Source organism: Alligator sinensis, unplaced genomic scaffold, assembly GCF_000455745.1.
Source record: "Alligator sinensis unplaced genomic scaffold, ASM45574v1 scaffold730_1, whole genome shotgun sequence".
In the NCBI taxonomy this organism is placed as follows: domain Eukaryota; kingdom Metazoa; phylum Chordata; order Crocodylia; family Alligatoridae; genus Alligator; species Alligator sinensis.
Genome location: NW_005842027.1, coordinates 2,786,524 through 2,806,211, shown reverse-complemented (window position 1 = coordinate 2,806,211; position 19,688 = coordinate 2,786,524). Strand labels below are relative to the sequence as shown.

Genomic DNA, 19,688 nt, shown 5'->3' with positions numbered 1-19,688 from the left:
ATCCAGGTTCATTTTAAATCAGTTTTAGACATTTTGAAAATGGAGTAAGTGTACTGAAATGTTCTGTTCTGTTACAGGTTTAAACCAGTTCCTGATCACTTAACCTGGTTTGTGTAACTTCTGTCCCTAGCCTAGGAGACTGCTGAGAGTCATTTGGGAGATAAATGATAGGTCATTCATTAAAATAAATATTAAATGTTGAATCCAATTTATACAGTAGTCTAGTGGGTTTTTAAAATGTAATAGTAATGTGCATATGCCTTCCTGACATACAATTTATGCACCGCAATCCATAACTGATATATGCAAACACGCGGACATGTTCTCATTGTGTGTCGTGGGCATGTTGGCATTCCAGAAACCTCCCAGAATAGATTCAAACAGAGTTGGCAACCCGAACTTCCCCCTAGGTTTTAATTTTTCATTCACTAGTTTCCATCTTTTGTGCTTGACTGCACATGACATCGATACAGTATGGGCCTGATCCACTGTCCAGTGAAAATCTTTCCATTGCCTTCAGGGGACTTTGGATTAGGCCCTTTGTACTTGAGGGAAAATCAAAATGTCTAGTCTAAAATTATGGCTCTGATTGTTTGTAACTAAGCAAATCGAAAACAGTAGGTTATATGATGTAGAGCAAATCACTGTGCAGTGATTAAACGTTCTACCTCATTAGGACCCAAACCCAAAACCCATTAAAGGGAACTTTTTTAAAGCTTGTGGTTCCATCAAATATTTTTTCAGTTTGTAAAATGGGACAGTCTAATTTGAAATCTGACTTTCATTCATTTATTGACAAAACTCTGAATCTCAGCCAGGAAAATACAGCTAGCCCCACACCCAAAGCCCATGGCTATACAGACTACATAGACCAGAAACAACTGTGACACACCCCCTTCTCCACCTCTTTTCTTGCACCTTTCTCCAGACCAATAGAGGGAAACTCAAGGAGAGCTTTAAACATTTTTGTGCTCATAGAGGACAACTCTGAAAGAAGGAGAAGAAAATCACTGGATCATGAGGACTATTTGTCTGGCTCCCTAATTACTCACTGCAGTGCCAGCTTCAGAAGTCTGATTGACTGCCCAGCAGACTTGATCTGTTCCTCATTTTCAGCTCTGGCAAGGATACAGATTGCGGTAAATGTCCTCGATTTTAACATAGTGAGATTCTTTTCTTCATCCTACAATTCAGGCATCTCTGGTATTTTCCATTGATTTTTATAGTTGAAAGAACAGTGAAAAACATGTTTTGAAGAATATTCTACAGGAAATGCACAGCAATCATTTACCTGTATGGCGGGGAAAGCCCTCAAAAAAGAATGTAAATGTGAGTAATATAAACTCTGTTCACTTTGTTTTACAGATAGTCTTGCTGGTACTTTAAAGATACAGGGATTTAACTGTTAAGTAGTAATCTGCATAGCGGGTAAGGAGAAAGTATAGAATCATAGGGAAGTAGACCATAAATTACTGTGAAAATCAATTTGTTCTGTATAGGGTCTGTGATGAGGTGTATCTTAGATTGTATAGTTCTCTCCACTGACTTATTGTATCCCTAGTTATTCAGGATCAGCCAGCAATTTTGTTCATGATTTTGCTTCTTCTAGAGCATGAATTAAAATACTAAATAAGGTGGGATTTAGCATAATACTTGTCTTATGACATTAGACATTTCCCCCGGTTTGATGTATCATGTTTCAAGTATGATCATTTTTAATTAAACAAATAGTCAGCACTCATATGTAAAGCAATATTAAGAATAAAATTTGAGAAACTGAGAACTTACATGTTACACAGAAATACAAGGGAAAAATCTAGCCTCATTGATTTCAATGTCAAATCTGCCATTAATTTCAATGGGACCTGGCCAAGATACCACATATACAATCTAACTTCTAGCACATTCTTTTCATACATTCAGTTTTATAATTCTTTAAAAAAAAGTAATTCAGTTTGTCTAGAAGGGTATAATTTTTAAATAGCTTATTGCTCAAGCTCCAGTCACTTTCTTGATGTTTGGAACATCTTTTTTAATAAGTGCTCCATTATTTTATTACTTATAGAAATGAAACCTGAACTTCTTAAAACTGCCTTTAAGAAGCCAATTGGGAATTCTGAAATGATATCTAAATCTCCTGTTTTCTATATGCTGACTTTTATTACATCTGCTTTTCTTCTCACTTCTGTTTGACTTCTTGGAACTAATTGTCAGTGCTTCAGTGAGGTCATTAGCTGTATTTTTTAAATAAGGCAGATTTTGAAAAGGAGCATAGTATCCCACTATTCTGGAGACAGCCTTTATTCCATTCCTTCCCCCTCCTTGATTATCTATGGATCTGCTTTTCTTTAATATATTTTTTCTTTGAAATATTTGTAAAAAGTTCATTCTGTTCCAGAATAACCCTTTGGCTAGCATTGCATCACCTGGGGGTTTTCTGCCTTCTATCCTTTTCCCAGTTTTCTTAAAGGAACTTTGTAGGTTGCCTGTCCCTGCTGTCCCTTCTTTTAGGATCTTCGTGTTTTCTCCTATGCTTCTGAATTTTAATCATTCTTCTCTGCATCTGCCTCACTGGCTTTCTTAATTAAGTAAAATTTGCTTTCTTGAAATCTAATATCCTTGTCCAACTGATGAATAGCTTCACAGAACACAAGAGTAAAAGATTGGGGTGGGCTTGGCAAAAGCAGGCAGAATTGGTATAACTTTCACCCTTTGAAGTCAATGGGCTGTTTTTTCGACTGACTTCAAAGGGATCAGCATTAGGCCATTTACAAAAGCTGTCTCCCCAGAAGATTGCTGTGCTGGGAATGCGCTCACAGAACACCCTTGTGTAGGACAGTTAGTGGAAACATTTAGCTCAGTGTTACAGCTGGCTTTGCAAACTGCTTTCGTTACATTTGGTTGTAGGGGATTCATCATGGGTGGGTTAGGAACATTTTGGTTGGATACAACTTGAACGTGAAGCTCATGTTAAAAGGCAAGCCAGCTTCAAGCTATGGACTTTTTGTGAGCTTGGCTCTGTATTGCCTGATTTATTTAAATTTCTTCTGTCGCAATATGGATCTCAAAAGGCTGAAGAGAGTACAGGTCACATACTGCTGTAGTTTCTGTTAAAAGATAAAAGGTTCTACTTTAGTGCACAGCTTGAAGGTGCATATAAAAGTTTGCCACACCCAGTTTATGATCATATGGCTTGCTTTAAGATGCATGATTGTAGACTGGGAATGACACATGCAGGCATGCACCCACTGGTGGCAGGAACTGCACCAGAAGCCTGCTGTAAGTAGCTTGTGGGGGAGGTCTTCAGGGGGTTGATGGGTCCACAGACCGGGTTGTCCATCTGCAGGTGGGCAGGTTGGATAGATAAAAATAGCCCAGCCAGGGTGACGGTGCAAGAAGAGTGTAGCCCCAAGACTCTGGTGAGTGGCTGAGCTTTTCCAGTGCCGGAGCCTCACGCCAGACATGTACAGACATTCTCTGGATTGAGTTAATCCATTCCCGATCTAAGTTGGCCTACTCTGGTGAACTAAGATCAAGCTTGCCATTTTTGGCTTGATTTAAACCCCACAAACATCTGCACAGATCAGCATTTAGATCCACATAACCCTAGGTAGTTTTATCTAGATGTAATGCCTGGTCATACCCTGTGCAACAGAAGCGTGTCTTTAGGACTGCTACTATAGATAAGGGTGCTTAATACTAAGATTTGTTACCGCCCAGTAGCCTTTTGATTACGTGTGTGTGTTGTAGTCTCAGGCCTTCTCTTTACAGAAATCTCATTATTCAGAACAACTACAAAAAAGATTAATGCAGTTCTGGACTCCATTAACAGAAGGATTATTGTAAGACATGAGAGGTAATAGTGCAACTCTGTTCAGCACTAGTTATGCCTCAACCAAAGGCACTAGTTAGTACATTTCTGGGCTCTGTATTTTAAAAATGTCATGGAGAAGTTAGAGAGGTGGGTGGCCAAAATGATAAAGGGCTTAGAAGGCAAGCCATGCAAGGAGCAATTGAGAAAAATAAGCATGTTCAGCTTGCAGAAAAGGTTATTAAGATAGGACATGACAGCAATATTCAAATATCTGAAAAGCTGTCATAAAAAAGAGGGAAAAGACCTTTCCTCCTGTGCTGTAGAGAATAGAATCTGTAACAATGGCTTGAAATTGCAGCAAATAAGTTTAAACAGGATATTAGGGCTGTGTGAAACGGCTCTGTTTCGATTCGGTTTCAGAATTGGTCATTTCAGAGGACAGTGATTCTTTTCGGTGTTCTGGATCACTATCCTGTTTCATTTTGGCCAAATCTGTTTAGGAGATTCAACTTCACCAAATCTCCTCCAAATCTGTTTCGAACGGGCTGCAAGCTTCGCACAGCCCTACTGCCCAGCCAGACGGGGCTTGGAGCCAGGGGCTGCAGGGCCCCAGCAGGGGGCAGGATGGGGCTGTAGGTGGCTCACCTGGGGAAGGGGAGGGCCGCTGCCCTCGGTGCAGGCGAGGAGACCCCTGCGCAGATCTCTGATCCCTGTCACACTGGGTCGCGGGGCAGGGAAGCAGGGCAGAGCGGTGAGCAAACCTGCTGGTCCCTGCTGCGCGACCTGGTTCCTCAGGGACCAGAGATCCACACCTGGGGTCTCCTCACCACTGCTGCCCACCCCACGCAGCCCTGCATCACTGGGGCAGTGTGGGGCAGGCAGTGGTGAGGAGGCCCCTGGTGCAGACCTCTGCTCCCTGCAGAGCCAGGTCGTGTGGCAAGGCAGTTCTGGTCCCTGCCATGCGACCTGGCTCCACGGAGAGCAGAGATCCGCACCAGGGTCTGCTCGACACCACTGCCCACCCCACACAGCGGCAGTGACAAGCCCCCTGGTGTGTATCTCTGCTCCCTGCAGAGCCAGGTCATGTAACAGGGCAGCCTGTTGCCCTACAAGCCTGGCTCCAAAACTCCAAAATTTTCCAAAACATTTCAGATGCCTCATTTCATTTTGGAGATGTTTTGTAACCTTCTGTTTTGATTTGGGTTCATTGTTTTGGGTGCCAAAACAGCCCAGAACACCTCTGAAATGAAACAGCTGCCGAAATTTCTCACGACCCTACTGGATAACAGGAAAAACTTCTTCACTGTTAGAACTGACTGCCCTAGAAGCCTAGGGATGTTTTGAAATCTCCTTCCTTGGGGTTTTTCAGGAAGAGGTTGGATAAGTATTGGTCAGGGTGGTTTAGGAGTAGAAATACCTGGAGTGGGCTGTAAGATGCAATAAGTGGAAGCCAGGGAGACCCCCCCCCAACACCCCTCCCCCACGTGTTGCTTGGAGACGATGAAAACTGCTCTGCAGTCCAGAGCAGGTGGAAATTGGAAAAGATTGTGCTTAGCAGCATGAGAATGAAGTAGAGCTCCATAACTGGCTTGGTTATAAAACAAAATTAAAGAGCTGGAACAAGTTTATGGAGGGGGTAAGATGACCCAAAGGAGAGTTATGGCTCTCCAAATAGGGTGTGTGATGTATGGAATTTTGTTTGCAGTCCCTGCGGTGCAGAGTGGAGGGCGTTTGGTTTTTCAATGCTTCTGGGCTTTGCTGTTTGCCACATGGAGGTGGGGAAAAAATTTTCCACTCCTGTTGTTGCAGGTGACCAAGGGTGGGGGTGGGAGGGGGTTCTTCTCATTTTCCTCAGAAGCATTGGGTGTTAGCTGCAGGCAAGGCTGGAGATTTTGATGGGGATGTGCTGATGCTCCAGCTAGGATTTAACCTCAAGGATTCCTTCTCTCAGGGTCAGACCAATTGCCACTGTTAGGATCAGGAAGGAATTTTACCCTACTCTCAAATTGGCAAGGAGGTGGGGGTGTTGCCTTCCTTTACAGGGGACATGATCTTCTTCCTTGGATCTCTCAAATGTATTTAATAATTACCTCCTGTCTTTGCAGTGGTAGGACATTGACAGTGTTCTTACTCCCCTTCTTTACCCATGGTAAGTTAGGGTGTTCTTGGTGGTTTGGGGCATTTTCCCTAGTAGTTGTGTAAAAAGGTTGTTTGTGCAGTTTTAAGAATAGGTCAGACAAACACTTGTATAGGATGGTTTAGATAAGTTTGATCCTGCCTTGAGCAGAGAGTTGGAGTAGGGCTAAGTACAGACATTCAGGAAGTTAAATCAGGTTCAAAATAGCTGCCCAATTTAAACTTAGCTCGTCCTAGTGCCAACCTTACATTTATAGCCCTGGTCTCAGTGACCAACAATTAGTCTAAACCTGTAACTGTACAGAAATTCCATGCACACAAACTGGTCTAAAAATTGCAGAACCAGGTTTAAGATAAACCTGGATTACACTCATTCAGACCGGTGCATGGAACTTCTGTACGCTTTCCCTGCACAGCCCCAGGGCTGGGAAAACTCATCACTAGCCCTAGCCCCAGGGCTGCTCTTTTCACCCCTCAATCCTGTACTGGGCTATTTTTTGCCTCTCCCCCAGCCCAGCTAGCCCTCTCAACCCCCATCCCACACGCTGCTGTGGATGCAGCCACTCTTACATGCATTTGCTGCTGCTGGAACTGAGCAAATACGTCCTGATGCAGGGAGGGGCAGGAGAAATAGGTTTGCTGGGGATAGGTCAGGGGACTAAAAGTAGCCCCTGATCCCCCAAAGCTCCCCCATGGACCCTGCCAGACTCTCCCAGACCCCAGCAAAACCCTGTGGGTTGTACCTGCCCCCCAACCCACCCACAGGCTGTACCTGCCCCCCTCACCCCACCCGCCGATCATGCTTGCCCCCTCACCCCCATCCCACCCATGTGTCACACCTGCCTCCCCCTACCCCACCCATGGGTTGCATCTGCCTCCCTAGCCCACCTGCAAGCCATGCCTGTCCCCCCCAGCCCTCATGGAAAAAAATGAGACCCTCCTTGGCTCTAGAGGTTTCCTTACTTTATCTTTCCTAAGGCCAGAGTTGAAGCATGCAGGTTTAAAGCATGGGCTAGCATGGCCTACACCCCACAGATTCTGTCTATCCCAACTCATTTATTTGTACTACAGCAGTGCCTTGAGACCTGAATGGAGAAAGAGAACCCAATGTCCTTGGTGCTATGCATGTACATAGTAAGAGATAGTCCCTGTTCCAAGGATCTTTCATCTTAATTAGATAAGAAAGACAAAGGAAATAAAATTACCCTCATTTTATAAATGAGGCACAGAAAGATTAAGTGACTTGCACAAGGTTACAAAGGAAATTTGATGGCACTGCCAACTGAATCCAGGTCTTCTAAGTTTTAGCTTGGTGCCAGAAATGCACAAGCATCTGTTTCATTCACAGTCAGCTACTCTATGTATAAACAAAGGACCTCAGTATCTAATTGTGCACTACCAGACCCTTTCGCCACTGCTAAATTCACTAAAGAGAGTGGTGACAGAGTGGGAAAGAACATACCCTTAAGGCTGCTGCTGAGTATTTCTTCATAATTAGATATCACTAGAATCAGAAAGGAATGAGGGATGAGAAATGTCATAATTCATTTTAGCCATGGAGACATGACATTTCAAGAGGATGTAGTGTCTGTTTTTGTTATTTCAAGGGCCTTCATAAAAGCTTTGACAGGGAACCAAAAACTACAATGGAAAGGGCAAAGTGACTTTTTAAAATTCTTTGAAACGGTGTACATTAAGTGTATAAGAAAAAATCATAATGACTCTCTTTTCTTTTCAGTTTTGTATTTAACACTGTTAAGACCCTGCTTCCGTACTTACCCACTTTGCATTTTCCTATGCTGTTATTTAACTTAATTATTTGTGTGATGAGGTTGGATTAAATTAAATGGCAAAAAATAAGCAACGCTTAAAAGTGCGCCTGGCATGATGGGATTTATCATGTATTCTAAGTGCCTTGATTTGTACAACATTATGCATTATGGCTAGTAGTCATCACTGCTGTGAACACAAAGATATATTGTGACTCACTCTCAGTGTTTCTACTAGCATTATAAACTGCGAGAGCACGTGATGAATAACAGTGTGTCAAGAATGAATTCACCCATGTTTCAGTCTGCAACCATCTATTATGTACACTGAGCCAAATTCTGACCCCAGATACATACAACTACCATTGAAGCCCTCCCACTGTATTTATTTTTAAAGATAAAAGCACTTCTGTTACTTTCACAGAGGACTTTCTGTAGTATGGCCCATTATAAGAATGTGAGCACTCTTCCAAAATAGTTTGAAGAGAAGGAAGGAGTGTTCAACTTGAATGAGGAACAGCCACTTCAGGATTATTACATTAGGACAAGAACCATCACTTTTATCAACATGATTTTCAAAAATGCTTTCACTCTGCTTTGCACTTACATAATCCTTCTCAACATGAAGATCCTTGGCTACTCTGTACTCATTTCTGTAGAGAATAACTGCTGGAGTTAGAATGTGATATGTGTACAAGATCCTCTAAAGTCAGCGGTAAGGCCCTTATTGACTCCAGTGGGCCTTTGGATCAGGCTCAAAATGCCTAGGATGGACAGTTTGATTCAATAGATAGAAGCTTTTAAGGGAGTTTGCTCAACATAAAAAAGAAACAGACTTGAGTGCCTCCTCCTTTTTTCACAGAGCAACCTAATTTCTGCCCTTAAATTACAGTTTCAGTGAACTCCATTGATTTTTGTCGAGTGTTAACATGTTTTCCCAGAGGGAAGAATTTGGCCTGTGACCTCATGCTTTTGGAAAGAACTTTGATTATAAAATGTTTATGAATAGATGACTGTACTGTAGCTTCCTGTCTCTTATTGTATCAACCAAAACCTCTTTCATAAGGATTACAGTAGAACATAAGGGGAGAGGACAAACCAAAGAGCAGGGCCTAGTTAAAATGAAAGTTAATATTTCTATAGTTGACTGAGATACAGAAGTTCTTTTAATCTCAAGATACCTTGTCATTCTTTTAAACCTGCCATTTTCAATACAGAGTAGAAATGTTCTGCTCAAAACTAGAGCCACCTACAACAGTCTTTACTCAATCAAACTTCCCCATGGAAGCATGCTAGTTAGTACCTAGTACATACAGTGCTGTTTCCATAAATACCAAGGTTTCAGAAAGAAGGTAATAGGGGAGTATATATGTTAGTTCCTTTTATAAGGGATTAAATAGAGTGACTAGCTGCTGTGAAAGACTACTGATATTTACATTTCAACAAAACTTTACCCTAAAAGAAAAAAGTAAGTAGCTTAAAAAGCTATTGACACTAAACTACAACATATGATTAGAGTGGGTCAGAATTATTTTCATTAATAAATGATAGACAGATTTTGCTGTTTGCTGTGGGTGTGTCTACATGAGATGCTTTACTGCATGTTAGACTAATCTGCTGCTCAGTAAAGCATCACAGTCGACATGTGCACAGCAGTTACTGTGCAGTGGATTAGTCTAATGTGCCATTTTCTAGTACTTGTGCATAATTACTAGAAATCAGCGCATTAAACTAACACGCCAAAGTACATGTGTAGATGCTCCTGGTCAGCCTAGGCAGCAGGGGCCCACAGGGGGGCAGGGAGAGCTGTCCCAGCTTGGGGGGATGCTGCCTCCCAGCCATGTGGAGATTGAGGTAGCTGCCTGGCAGTTGGGACAGCTTTCCCTGCCCCATGGAAATCAGGACAGGTCCCAATCTGCGTGGGACTGGCAGGCAGCTGCCCACCTAGCCATGACAACAGCTCCCCCAGCCTCCTGGGGTTTGGGGCCCACCCCAATTTCCCCGTGGCTAGGGAGCTGCCCACCAAGCAAGGACAGCTTCCCCTCCCACCCTACCCCACACAGATTGGGGCTGCCCCCCAAGCTGGGAACTAGGGGTTGGCACCATGGACTGGGCTGCTCCTATTGGGTGTAATTTGCTTCTGATGTGGGTGCACATGTGGACTTGTACCTAGGAGCACTTTAATCAGCCTGAATTTTCTGTGGAGAAAATTTAGATGCATTAATTGCACATGTAGACGTGCCCTGTGTGTACAAATCAACTGATTCTGATTCTCATGACTACACTGGTTTTTCCTGACTATACTGGTGACCAATTTGTGGTTGTTTATGAACTGTTCTCTTAGACTTTTCAGCCTTTGTTATTCATGATATGTAACCAGCTATCTATAGGTTTGCTTTACTGCAGTAAAAAACTGTTCTATTTTACATCAAAATATAGTAGAAATAAGGCACAGTTTAACCTTGATGTAGCTATTCTAAAGTAAGCCTGTACCTCCTTGCTCACTATAGGTTAACTGTACTACCTTATCTAGTTAGGGCTAGATACAGACATTACGCATAAACTGGTTTAAGTGATCAGAAACTGGTTTAAAACTGTAACAGAATAGATGTTCAGTGCACATAAACCAGGTTGAAAATAGCTGAAACTGGCTTGAGATAAGCCTGGTTGAATGTAGTATCAAACTTAACTGATTTGGCTCAAGCTGGTTTATGCAATGTCTGTCCCAGACCCCTTCCTGGTTTAAGATAAACCAGACTCCCCCAGCATCCCGGCATGCTCTCTGGGTTGGGCGAGGCTCTGTGCTCCACAGCAGGACTGGCCCCTCCCCTCTGCTCCCTGGCCAGAGCTCCTGCAGAGACTACAGGCACAGCAGGGTCTGCCTGGCTTCCCCCTGCCCTGCGCCCCGGCTCCCACTGCTTGCTGGACAAGAAGAGATCCCCTCCTCCCTCCCATCTCCCACAGGATGGATCCCAGCCCCAGGGACACTAGGCATGTGGGGTATGCTAGCAAATGCCAAGAGGTGTCCCTGTGTGTGCGTGTCTCCAATTTCACTGGGACAGGCAGACAGAACAGTGACAGTTTAGGATTTTTTGGAGCTAATCAACACGTCAGCTGTTAAGCTGTTTAAGAAGAGTTTGAATAATGGAGAGAGGCTATTGTTTTGCTGATGAGGTGATAAACACTGTTATCAGCCCCTTCCCCTCCCCCCCACCCCATGGCTTGCTTGCCTGTCAGTTTGTTGCAGACAGTATAGAGAAGCATGGAGGGAGATTGAAAAGCTCTGTATCAGCAACAGATGCATGCACTGCACCCCCCCCTCCCCCCTTGCCTCAGAGTGCTAGCAGGGAGCTGAGGTCTGGCAACACTCCTGCCCCTTGAGCAGACAGCGGAGAAAAGCCTGGGACTATGCAGGCCAACCTCCAGAGGTCCTGCCAGGGCCTGGCCACACTGCCACAGCTCAGCACTGTGCAAGAGAAGGAAGGGTTGCTGTAGCGCCCTCCAGCTTCTAGCCTGAGCCACTGCAGGCATGTGCCTGAATTTCCTCAGTCCAGAGAGAATGTCTGTCCAGTTACAAACTGGTTCACCCTAGCCAGGTTAGACCAACCTGCAAAGATTGAATCAATTCAGGCTCAGGCTTTTTGAATGTCTGTCCCTAGCCCAGGAGTTTACACCGAGATAGCCACCTCTCAGTGTGAAACCACACCGTTTAGTGCAGTGACAAAAAAGCTTGTCACCATTCTACCGTGTCTGCTTCCTGATTGGAGGACTGAAAGATTCTGACCAGGAGAATACCAGATGAAGGATATGAACTTACTTTTATTCAAATATGTAACTACCTTTATTCAAAAGAGAATGCAAGTGCTTGTATGAAAAACAACTCTTCCCTAAATATTTGGTTATACAAAAAGAAATTTGTGTAACTGTTTGCAAACTGCCATAGAAAGGGACATGAACATCTATAGGAACATTCTGCCATGTATAGCAGGCGGTAGTCAAATCCTCGGGTAAGCAATTGACTTTTTTTGTTCTGTTTGTACACTGCCTAATACAACAGGGTCCTGGTTGGTGACAAAGTCTCCTTGGTGTTACTGCAGTACAAACAGTAACTAACAATAACAGGAATTATTTAAGAAAATTATCACATTCTTCTTCTCTGTCAACACCATAAGGTATTGTTGCTGTCCTGAAGAATGATTCACTTACAGTTATTTGTCTCCATGCTTAATTGTAATGACTAAATTAAAAAGAAAAACTGATCAACACATTAACTCCCATTAAGAGCTTAGTGCCAGAAGCTCTAAGCCTGGTCCATTGGGGTCAAGTTCTGGACCATAGAGTTTTGTAATTATTTTTGTTAGTTTCTTTTACAGAAGCTTTGATGTTTTCAGAAGCACAAGCATAGCAAACGTTTGCTTCTAAATCTCTTGCCTTTTTACCATTTGAGTTTTCTTGAAGATGCTGTTGGGAATGTATATGTGTGATATTAGTGTTGCAGACTGAGCCAGGGAAATCACATCTTGAGCACTGCTGATATCTCCTATTACTGCATTACAGGACAGGTGGTAAAGGAGAGGAAATATGGCAGATGATAGGAAGGAGGAAGCCAAGGCACCACACTGGACCTCAAGTCAACTAGCAGAGGCTTCTTCACACCCACATTCTCCAGAAATTAAGGAGCAAGCTGGTGCAGGTGCCGGACTGGTCAGAAGTGCCAATGGATTTCCATACAGGGAGGATGAGGAAGCAAGCTATGGCGAACGTGAGCAACCAGGCACATATTCTAGAACCAAAGAGAACGGGATCAATGGAGAACTATCCACAGGAGACAGAGAAACAGCAGGTAACAAAACCAGACTCCTGCCCATCTTCCCCTTCTTTTCTCATATCTAGCTTTGAATGGGAGGCTAGAGTTTTGGCTTTTGTTTGGGGCTTTTCTGATCTCTTTTATTGCACCAATAGTTGGAAAGAGAAATTGAACAAGCTTTCAGGCATAAAGCATCCTTCTTCAGCTGTAGGAAAGAGCTGAAGTGCTTATCTAAACTTGAATGCTTGTCCAACTACTCTTCCAATTATACAGTTAGTCCAGTAAAAGATACCACAAAAAACCAAAACTTCGCCTCCCATACCTTTTCTTGGACCATCATGGCTATAGCAACACTTCAGTCCTGTCACATCTTGCTCTGAAGTCAGTTTGGTCTGAAAGTGAACATAGTACATTTTCCCACCAGTGAGAGGGGAGACAAGGTGTTTGCTTTTATAAGGATAGGAAAAAACCTTGCGTTTTTCCTGGGACCACTTATGGCTGTGTTGGCCCCAGAACACAAAAGTCTCACATCACCCTTCCAGTCAGGGTTCAGCAAGTGACCGAATGTCCTGCCACTTTTCTGCCAGTTATTTGGTGATGCAGGACAACCATTTAGATGCGCTTTGTGATGTCCTGGGACAAACTGTTAGCACTTCCTATCCCGTGAAACCTTTTAGGGTTTATCCTAAGACAACAGGCATGGGCATCTGAACAGTCACACTTTGTCCTGAGATAACATGTTTTTCCTGGGATAAATGTGACATCTGTTTGTAGCCTAAATGCTTCTTTGACATCCTATTGATAGCTCCCATGCAAAAGAATAAGCTTTTAACATAAAGCCAAAGGATTTAGTGAAATAGCCCTAGCCATTCATGACAAAGACCATAATTTCACACATATTAGTGAAATGCTACCACAATCAAGCCTCTGAGCAGTAGTCTAAATATTAACTAATATATCATCTTGGGTCTGGTGTCCGACTGGTGGAATCCAAGCATAACCTTACTAAAGCCAGTAGAAAACCTTGTGTAGGAGAAATGAGAGTTTAATCTGTTATGGTATCATGGAACAAGAAAAGCAACATATGTTGCTGCATGCAGTGTCCCCATTTTCCTTTAGCTAAGACAAGTTCTGGAGACTTTACTCAAGGCCAGATTCTGGCATTGTCATACTGAGTAGTACGGTGTGAAAACCAATGGGACTTTTCATGGAGTAAAACCCTACTGAGCCTGAGTAGGAGTATTTAATCTGCAAGCATATCACCCTTTGCAATCATTGGGGGTTTTGTCTGTGAATAAATTCTATAGGCAATTCCTAAAGACTTGAAGATTTGGCTGGATCTGAGAAAAAAAAAAAAGCCCAGAAAGCATGTTGTAGAAAATGAAAGAATTATGCAAAGAGGCTTCCCCTTTTAGAAATAAGTATTTTTTTTCTTTACAAAACTCCTACTTTAATACCCAAATGTACAGTGGAAAGGGAATTTATCTCTTTTACAGACACCAGTGTCATTGATGTATTCATCAATGCATGCTAAGAAGATAATCAGAGCACCATTTACTAACTGTTCAAGAGCACTTTATGAGATGCTATCCATAATTTCTTAGCAGTTAGACAGTTTTGAATCTTCAGGCCCTACAGTAGTTTCATAAGGGATTGTGTTGGAATGATACGCTTTCTTAAAAATATGTAGATTTAGATTTGAAGAGATTATCCTTGTGGATAGCAACAATTTGAAGGCCTTAAGGTGAAATAAACCCCTGTGTGGCCATTAATGTAAACCTGTGATGATGCTTGTTTGTGTGGAAGATGACAGAAACTGTTTTTTTCCCAATCACCAACTTTAGTCCATATATAAGCACCAAGTAGGCATGCAGAGTTCCTTTTAAAAAAAATCACTTGATCACTTGCATTTTCAGATCATCATATTGTTTATTATGTCTGATCCTAGCCACTGTAAGAAAAGAAGAATAGTGCAGTGGATAGGTGCTAGCCTAAAGCTTGAGCATTCTGGTTTCAGTCCTTTGATCTGCCATTGATGATTTTTGTGATCTTTGGCAAGTCATTTTGGGCCTGATCCAAAAACATTTAGGCATCTAGGGCATGTCCAGATAAGCTCAGCCATGCAGTATGCAGTATACGGCGCCACAAAGGCATCTGCAGCACCACATACTACACAGTCAGCTGTTCTCTGCACTGCAAGGTTGCGCTGCCTGTGCATGCACTGCTCCTTTTCTTTTTTCCCCCATGGGTTTTTTTTTGAGCCCTGGATATCCAGGGCTCAAAAAAAAACCATGGGGAAAAAAAACCTGAGTAGCAGACCCATGGGCAGCACATGTGGCTAAAAAGCAGAGCCAGGCTGCCCAAAGCCATGCTCTGCTGCCAGGAGGCTCTGTGTGGCAGGATTGCTGCAGCTGCAGCCCCAGGAGGCCCCCAGACCCCAGGTAAAGCTGTTGGAGCCAGCTCAGTGCTGACTCTAGCCTCCCCTACAGCCCTGGGGGTAACTTGCTGTGCACCAAAACGCGCATGGCATGGATATTCCCTGGGGACAAGTAGAAAGGTGTGCTGCCGCTACTTGTCCCTGGTGAGCCAAAGGTCTGTGCTCGTCTGGACATGGTCTTAAAGTGCAATAGCGGCAGAATTTAGGCACTTAAGTCCAAGTCTAACTGCATAGGTTAATTTTTAGCTACCTAAGTTTTTGCCAGAAAATTTACTTGGTGCCTACAGTTTTGCTCGTGTTGCCAGAGCTCAGAGGTGCCATCATCTTGCTCAGCATCTTTGCACCTATTTTATAACAAAGCCTGTTTGGGATTCATGAACTAGGCGTCCCTGCTCCCAGAGTTCCCTGAGTGATCTGATATGATAAAGATTGCTAGCTGAAACAAAAACACTCCACCCTAACACTGAAACTAAGGGGAAAATAACTGTATTGTGGAAGCATGTATACTTGATCACTGAGGAGATGTAGTTCTGTTACAGTATGAATGTAAATGCTTCCTAAATGAATAATTTGTTTTACAAGTCGTAGACCTATTTGGTCCAGCCAAGTTCAGTGGGTACATTTAGGAAGGAATCTGATGACCCCATTCCCTGGTCAGTTTTTAAACAGACAATTGGGTACATGTCTCCACACAGATGCAGCAGGGTGTCCCATGCTCAAAGGCCATTTAGTGACTCTTTTGTTTCTTTCTGGTTTTCTGCTTCTCTAGTCCCCCATCATTTGCCAGTCTAGCCTTTCCTCTCACCCCTGCTTACCTCAGATCCTGCCACTGTCTTCCCATTCCTCTATTCTGGGGTTCATTCTCCTCATAAAGAGCCTCATTGCCGTGAAGTCAAGTAACTTTATTTCTCATTTCTCTGTGTGACCTCTGTACTGCCTCGTTCTGCTCAGTGTAATTATCTGCAGGGCAATGCAGAGAGACAGCAATCCCCAGTGGAGTCTGGGCCTCAGTCAGGCAGAAAAAATTACTTCAATTGCACATGCTGACTCTGCAGCATGAGGGTGATTCAGAGAGATTTGCTCCAGTTTCAATAGCACTTGCTATGCAGCTGTGATCTGATCCAACTCTTTTGAACAACTGGTGTTCAACTTCTGGTCTGTGAGCCAAATCCAGTCCACAGACCAGTCTTATCTGGCCCATAGGGATCCCACAGGCCCAGAAACTTGACAGTGGGGGAACGCCAGAAGCCAGTTTGCCACTCTGGAAGCCGTGGCAATTGAGGCTGCCACTAGTCCCCTGCTGCCAAATTTCTGGACCTCTGGAGAGCTCTGCAAGTTTGATGACAGCCCCACATGCCTGATTGTGCCAGCATGTGGGGTCACTCCACAACCAGATCTGGCACATGGGGCCAGGCCAGTATGTCAGATGACACCCTGAGGCTGACCTTATGCTTGGATCCCATGCTAGATCCGGTCTGTGGATCAGGCCCATATCACTCATCCATTCCACAGGGCCAGACAGTTGAGCACCATGGCTTTTGAAGATCGATAAGGAAACTTTTCATTAGCTTTAATGAGAATTAGACTGCACTCTGAGCCCTGAAGAAAGCCACACTACACTCTCTTCATGCTGTCTTATGGAAATGTAGTAACCTCTTCTAAAGCTGCAGCATTTTTTCAAGACTAATATATCTTGGGGCTGATTTGGCATTTTATAAGTATAGTAAGGCGTGCATGCCAAATTTCCCACACAGAAATTGCATGCAACAGGTAACCAATTTGCTTTGATATGGTCATATTTTTTTCTTCCTAGAAACACCATTAATGAGAGCGCCAACAGGCCTTTTGCCCTAATGTAAAACTTTGTGAACCCGTGATTTTGGCAGCTCCAACATTACTGTAATGTAGCAGCACTTATTTTCTTTGTTTGGCTATTTGTACTGTGCCCCTACCCTATCCATTTAAAATCTGACCATAGCTCAAGGAGCAGTCTCATAAGGTCTCATTTACAGCAAAAACCGCTGTGTCCTCTGTTTTGGGTGTGCGTTTTCAGTTGCAATATATGCATAGAAAATGTAGGAGAACAAGTGAAATAGTTGAGGAGGAAAAGCAATGGCATCTAAAGATAAATCTGATTTTTGAGTTTATTTTCTTTTATTTATGATTTTTGTAAAGCTGAAAGACTTCTTACTTATCATTTGATAGCTCCCATGGGGAAGAAGCCGTTAATTAATCATGCCAGTCTCTCTCCTTTTGCTCAGGAAATTGTGGTGATAATTACTGTGTACATCATGCATCTCACTTGCTGATTTTGATACAAGCAAATATACATTGCATATCATTGTTTCTGCTTTGTATTTGTTAGGAGTAACATGAATGTCATTTTCTGGGACACCTTATCTGAATGTATCAGACATGATCAAATTACATTATGGAAGAGAGCATAGTTGGAGGCTTTTCAGCGCTGTATCTTTGAGGCATTCCTTCGGAAATATTATTTCACCATTCTCTTTAAAGCCTCCTGTATAGCTTCCCCTGGGTGGTTTGTTTGGAGGGGATTGGGAATGGGGCCAGGGAAATTTCCACCCCCTCTTAATATTCCAAAACTGCAGAGAATGAATTTGTCCTTGCCTCCATGTTCTTTGGATTTTTAGCATATTTATTTGCTAAACAGAGAAAAACACTCAATTTGACTCAGTCCTTGCCTTTGTCTAGCTTTTCCTACTGTCCTAGAAATTTCACAAATCAATCACTGTCCCTTTTTATATCAAAGGAGTTAATTTTTTTTTTTAATTCTTTCCCATCTCTTTTCATTATATAATCCAGTTTTAAGATGGTTTCTCTTCTCTAGCCTCCAATTTCATTCTGTCTGATCCTGGCTGTTCCTCTGCTTCAGTGTACAGGAGTGAAAGGGGTTAGATTTTCTCAAGTTATCAGCCGGACTATTAGAAGAATTCAGCCCTCCTCTTAGGCACCTTAATGAAGAGGCCAAACTTGGCAGCATGTGTTGGCTCCTAGGTTAGGGACAGACATTACACATAAACCAGTTTAAGTGATCAGAAACTGGTTTAAACCTGTAACAGAACAGATGTTCAGTGCACATTAACCAGTTTGAAAACGGCTGAAACCGGTTTCTGGTAAACCTGGTTGAATGTAGTATCAGACTTTACTGATTTGGGTGACACCGATTTATGCAATGTCAGTGCTGTGGAAGGAAGGGAGGGCTGCCGTAGCACCCCCTGGCTTCTAGCCTGAGCCACTGCAGCATGTGCCTGCATGTCTGGGATGTCTGTGCAGTTACAAAGCAATTCAGCCTAGCCAGGTTAGACTAACCTGCAAAGATTGAATCAATTCAGGCTCAGGCTTTTTGAATGTCTGTCCCTAGCCCTATTGAGCATTTCCATCTAGCAAATACTTTTGAAATCTGTCCATTTCTCCAGGTACCTAAGTGGGATCTGAACTCTTTAGAAATCCTGGGCTCAGTTGTGGTGCTGAGCATGTCTAGATATTGCATCCAAAAAAAGTATAGGTTGGATTTTTAAATGTTCCTAAATGACTTAGGACCATGAATATTGATTTTTATGGCTTGGCTTTTCAAAGGAATTTAAGATTTGGTATCACTGAAATTCACCTATCAGTTACCTGCCTTCCCTCTGAAAATCTGCAGCTGTGCTTCCAGGTCACATGGGCATTTTTAAAAGCTACATTTTGAACCAACTCTTCTGTAATAATGTCACTGAAATCAATGGATTTGTAGTCACGCACATCAAAATTGAATTTGACAGAGAGGAAGACAATGCAATGGCTGCTATGGTTATGTTCAATTCATTATTTTAACTAGTTTCAATGTTTCTTCTTATAACATGAACATAAAAAAACTAAGCTTCTTTAAGGAACAAGAGATGAGCTTAATGTAAATGTGTTGTCATAGTAACAAGAAGTCTAACTTGTTGCAGTTGATGTTCCCAGACAGTGTAATCAATTATGACATTGCAGAGCTCATGATCTAACAACTGGAATAAAAAGCCTGAATTCTAAGTAAAATATCTTTAATAACATATTATTCCAATCACACTGTTTAGCATAATGTTTCCCTAAAATTGCTCTTTATTGAAATTGTATTTTAAAATATTCTAATGATACCCTTCTCATGTGATATGGCCAAGTTTTAGAATAAGCATTGTGCACTGAGGACAGGTGGACATGTGGCTGACTGGTCTCTACTCCTTTTGATTCTATGCTTCATTTGCTGTCCAGAAAAGAGAGATCCTGTCAAATAAAGTATTCTGAACTGGGCACCAGACCCGGTTAGATTTATCACTATGATGTTGATGTTTTTATTGCTAACCATCTCATCCTTCCATCCTCCATCTCGGACAAAGCCTTGCCTTTCAGCATACCTGCTACTATTCCATCATCTGCTGGTTTGGTTGAGGTTGTGAGCTTTTGCCTCAATATTTGCTTAGAACCAGCCATCTACCAGGAGTAGTAGGAATTTCATTAATAGTATAATAGCATCTAGAGGTTCTGCTCAAAATCAGGGCTTGTTGCACTAGACTCTGTACAAATGGGATATAATTTTCCATTACGTACAGAACTGAGTTGAGAGGATCTCACCAAAGGTCCATTAAAAAACCACAAAGCATTATTTTTCAGGGGTTCTGGGGGTTCTTGTTTTAATCAGAGTAAAATCAGCTAGTTGGATGAAAGTCTGCAAATTTCCCT

General features: G+C 42.7%; 1 protein-coding gene across 1 annotated transcript in view; it reads left to right on the top strand.

The window, feature by feature from the left end:
• The first annotated feature begins 1,002 nt into the window (after positions 1–1,002).
• Positions 1,003–19,688, top strand: part of MAP2 (microtubule associated protein 2) — a 109,792-nt gene continuing 91,106 nt past the window's right edge. The window contains 2 exon segments of the mRNA XM_025202495.1: positions 1,003–1,139; positions 12,277–12,562. Of these exon segments, the coding sequence (XP_025058280.1) occupies positions 12,301–12,562 (262 nt within the window). The 5' untranslated portion in view covers positions 1,003–1,139; positions 12,277–12,300.